The sequence below is a fragment of the Cryptosporidium hominis genome (genome assembly GCF_000006425.1).
Source record: "Cryptosporidium hominis TU502 chromosome 3 CHRO013034, whole genome shotgun sequence".
Taxonomy (NCBI): Eukaryota; Apicomplexa; class Conoidasida; order Eucoccidiorida; family Cryptosporidiidae; genus Cryptosporidium; species Cryptosporidium hominis.
This window is the reverse complement of record NW_666960.1, coordinates 1-4,581: the sequence shown is the minus strand read 5'-3', so window position 1 is coordinate 4,581 and position 4,581 is coordinate 1. Positions and strand designations below refer to the sequence as shown.

Here is a 4,581-nt window from a genome sequence, read left to right as displayed (position 1 = left end):
TCTGGATGGCGGGAGGCCCTCTGGNAAATGAATGCGGAGNGGATTGGGCTTATGNAGGNNGAATAAATAGGGAAAGNNAGCTNNNNATNCTNAGCCTCAGATCCAGTCTTTCCAAGAGAACTCTTCAAATGTTCATAATATCATTGAGTCTCTTAAAATTGTTTTAGATGTTGATTCGCATGACCAGATTCTTCCCACTCTAAAGCAACACCTTGAGTCCCAATCTGCTATTATTCTTTCTCTCTCAAAGAGCTAATTTAGCAATATTTTTTGTTCAAGTTACTAATTTCTTATATATATACTAATTAATTTTTTTTTAATATTATTTTTCCTATACCGGTGTACCGCATGTTTAATTTGATTATTTTGCTAAATTTATTAGTTGGCGCCAAACCATAAATTAAGATTGCAAGAATGCAGAAAGATAACTAAAAACAAGTTGAAAAATTAGAGGAAATTCAAAGTAACATATTTCAAGGCTGAGAAGGTTTGTAATTAATCAACAGCCATGGATTTTGAAGATATTCCTTTTGAGGAAATTATAAGAAAAGAAAAGATAGCTGAGTCATTCGAAAAAAGAAAAAGTGCTGAATCAGAAAAAAAAAATGCCAATGGATCCTACAAATCATGCAAAGAATCTGAGAAAAATGATGAAATCGATCAAAAACTCAAAAAATATGGAAGAATTACTTCAAAGAACTCTCCAATGGAAGTATCATCTAGAAGACAAACTTTACCAGAAAAACTAGAAAATGAAAGAAACTATATCAGAAATAAACATGAAGGTTCAAAAAAAGGCAATGATCCTAGATTTAATGACTCTTGTGGAAAGCTCAACACTGACTTATTCCATAAATCATATGACTTCTTAGATGACATGAGACAAAAAGAATTTAATCAAATCAAGAATACATTAGATTTATACAAAATTATGACCAAGTCTAAAGAACTTGGAACATGGAATAAAGTTAAGAAATCATCAAAATTTAAAAACTCTGATGTAAATCATCTTACTCAAGACCAAATTGATAATCTCAAACTTAAATATCAGAAACTTGTTTCTGAAAAAGATCATAGAAAAAATCTTTACCTTAAACAGCAAACCATATCGCAACATAGAAAGCAGGAACAAGCTAAAATTGAATCAGGAAAGAAGCCATTCTTTCTTAAACAAAAAGATATCAATATATCTATTCAACATGATAAATATAAAAATCTTAATAAAAAACAAATATCAATGCTTGAACAAAAAATTAATAGAAAAAATGTCTCCAAGTTTAAACCACTGACTTCTCTTAGAAAAATATAAAAGATTATTACTCTCGAAATCCTATATAGTTATTTTTAATTCATCATATTAATCAATTTGAATATATATAAGATAAGATTATATACTTTAATATTTTCATAATAGATACTTTTATACTTTCTCATTTTTATTTTCTTCCGAAAATTCTTCTGAAAAATACATATATATTTGCTAACAATAGTACAAATATTATGAAATATAGCATCAGTCTCTCAATTACTTTCTGCTTGTATAATGTACTTGCCAATTTACGACTCTCCATGATATTATAATCTATATTATTCAAACCATATTTGCTTCTTGTTAAGTTATCCCTTTGAACTGTTAAAGTATTCAAAGAATATAATCCTATATGTTGTGTTTCCTGAGCTAGGTTTGCAGATATTCTTAAATTATCTTCATTCCTTTTCATCAAATCTTCCGTAGAAACTCCCATATTATATTCTTTTGTAGATGGTTTTAAATAATTCTGGCCGTCATTACCACTAATGTTTGTACTCATATCCAACTCTTTATTAAAATAGTAACTACTAGCCATGCTTTCCTCTCTATATGTGTCAAACTTCCTATATATGTCTTCATATACTCTCTGATATCTTTGATACGATTGGTATTCAATCGAATTCTTAGATAACGTCATAACCTTAAAAAATAGTTAAACAAACTTAAAAATTGGAAATATAAACATTAAATTTAACTTACTTCATCTTTCAGCTGATCCAAGCACTTCTTTGCATCCTGAAATCGACGTTCCAATATAGATATTTCATCCTGTGTAAATTTCTCCCCTCTTCCTCCATCTTCAATATTCACACATTTGAGCACTAAACGTTCTATTCCTTGTATAACAGACAAAAATTCCTCTTCATATGACACAAAATACTCGGACGCTGACAACATTTATCAATATTGTTTAATACCTATTTATTCAATAATTTATATTAAGATCAATTCCCGCCAAAAATGTTTGTATTAATAAACTTTGCATGTATAAGAATTTGTTAAAATAATTTATTAATTAAATTATTGTGAATAGTTCAACTTATATTTCTGATGGTATCTGTAGTCAAACAAAAGAGTATATAATCAACTTACCAAAATATATGAATTAATATTATAAAGAATTCCAACATTGAAATTTCCCACACATTATCATTACAATCATAAATGTTTGCCATTTTGTATAGAATATTTGTGCCGTTATATGATCATTATTTTTATTAATATGGAATGAATTAGATCAATGAGTCCTTTCCTTGATTAAACTTGATTTTTATACTTATCCTCAAACAATTATAATCCGTAGTTACCCATAAAATGAAACAATAATTTAAAATATTTTAAGCTCCAATTTATATTAACAAACTCTTATTCAAATTTTAGTAAGATAATTAATTGTTAAGCAATCATTTTAAGGGAATTAAAATAGTAACATTTAATTGAAATCCAGAATTGATATTTTCCGAATTAAAGGTCAATTTTGATTATTTGAAAAATTTTTGAAAATCGATATAAATAAATGATTGTTAGTACCAATTGAAGACGTTTGTAATTAAAAAAGAATAAATCGTAATTACTTATTAAACAAATATATATGTAATATATTTACAATATATTGATTTCTTCAATTTCAAATAATTGAAATTATTTTTTATCAATGAATTAGCATTTTCCATCTTTAGAATCCTTACATTCAAATCCTCCAAGTGTATTTATACAACACTGTGATTTACCACAATAATTACCCACTTTACATTCATCTATATCATGACATGTGAATCCATCTCCTGTATAACCTTCTGAACATACGCACTCAAATTTACTTAAATCATGCGTTGTTTCAAAGATTGAATGTACGTAACATTCAGCATTTTTGGAACATTTGCTACAGACTTCATTCTTAAAGTTTTTCTTGACTTTTTTTGGTATCAAAAACATTGGATTATTGAATCTATATTCATCTCTAATCCATTTAGAAATGTGAGATGCTTCATTGCTTAAATCTGATTTATTCATCATAATAGAATGCAATAAGACGGGTTCTGATGAAATATATTCAATCTCACGATACATATTTGCATCTTTTGATAATGAAATGAAGTAGATATCAATATCTTTTTTCAAGCTAACGATTCCTGGGCATGTCTTTACAGAAGTACAACCATTAAAACCTGCAGTGATATATACTATCTTTCTTCTCTTTAATAGCACCTTATTATGATAGCCTCTTTGATTTGAATGAGAATCAGTACCATTTTGTTGTGCAATAACATTTAATACTCTTTCTGAGTCTTGCTGTGCAACCATACTTAACAATCTATCAACCCTCATATTATTATCAGAGCCTTGTAATGTTGATATGAAGCTCGTATGTCCTTGGGTTTTGTTTGGTTCATTAATTGGAACTGACAAAATTTCAGTATTTATTCCACTCTCGACCAAATTTCTATAAATAACATTTGCGGACAAATTAATTTCTTTCATTTGATCAATATTTGGTACTTTAGACAGATCCATTACTAACGAAACTGCATATTTTGGTGGTTCGCTTGTGGTTGTTGTAGTATTTGGATACTCAGTTGTAGTAGTTGTTATATCTGGAACTGTTGTAGTTGTGGTAGTTGTTGGGTATCCAGTTGTAGATGTGGTCGTTGGATATCCTGTTGTAGAAGTGGTTGTTGGATGCCCCGTTGTAGAAGTGGTTGTTGGATATCCTGTTGTAGAAGTAGTTGTTGGATGTACTGTTGTAGATGTGGCTGTTGGATATCCTGTTGTAGAAGTGGTTGTTGGATATCCTGTTGTAGATGTGGTTGTTACATTTGGAGCTTTAGTTGTAGTAGTTGTTGGGTTTCCAGTTGTAGAACTGGTTGTTGGATGTCCCGTTGTAGAAGTTGTTGTTGCATTTGGAGCTTTAGTTGTAGTAGTTGTTGGGTTTCCAGTTGTGGTGGTGGTCATTGGATATCCTGTTGTAGATGTGGTTGTTACATTTGGAGCTTTAGTTGTAGTAGTTGTTGGGTTTCCAGTTGTAGAAGTGGTTGTTGGATGTCCTGTTGTAGAAGTTGTTGTTGCATTTGGAGCTTTAGTTGTGGTAGTTGTTGGATTTCCAGTTGTAGAAGTGGTTGTTGGACTCCCAGTTGTAGATGTGGTAGTGTTTGGACTTCCTGTTGTGGTTGTTGTTGGATATCCAGTTGTGGATGTAGTTGTTACAACTGTAGTCGTTGTGGTAGTGATTGGAATATTTGGATATTCTGTTGTAGTAGTTGTTGGGATTG

At 29.9% G+C, this 4,581-nt stretch overlaps 4 protein-coding genes across 4 annotated transcripts; 1 reads left to right on the top strand and 3 right to left on the bottom strand.

Moving 5' to 3' along the window:
• The first annotated feature begins 508 nt into the window (after positions 1-508).
• Chro.30026 (hypothetical protein) lies at positions 509-1,309 on the top strand. The annotated part of the gene is made up of 1 exon (XM_660377.1): positions 509-1,309. One exon carries the CDS (start codon positions 509-511, stop codon positions 1,307-1,309), a length of 801 nt encoding a protein of 266 aa, XP_665469.1.
• Positions 1,310-1,436: 127 nt separating this feature from the next.
• Positions 1,437-1,949, bottom strand: Chro.30027 (hypothetical protein). Its single annotated transcript, XM_660376.1, has 1 exon — positions 1,437-1,949. The coding sequence occupies one exon, from the start codon at positions 1,947-1,949 to the stop codon at positions 1,437-1,439; it is 513 nt and encodes a 170-aa protein (XP_665468.1).
• Positions 1,950-2,002: 53 nt separating this feature from the next.
• Chro.30028 (hypothetical protein) lies at positions 2,003-2,209 on the bottom strand. The annotated part of the gene is made up of 1 exon (XM_660375.1): positions 2,003-2,209. One exon carries the CDS (start codon positions 2,207-2,209, stop codon positions 2,003-2,005), a length of 207 nt encoding a protein of 68 aa, XP_665467.1.
• A 762-nt stretch (positions 2,210-2,971) lies between these two features.
• Positions 2,972-4,264, bottom strand: Chro.30029 (latent transforming growth factor beta binding protein like (3F865)). The annotated part of the gene is made up of 1 exon (XM_660374.1): positions 2,972-4,264. The coding sequence occupies one exon, from the start codon at positions 4,262-4,264 to the stop codon at positions 2,972-2,974; it is 1,293 nt and encodes a 430-aa protein (XP_665466.1).
• Between the last annotated feature and the right edge of the window lie 317 nt (positions 4,265-4,581).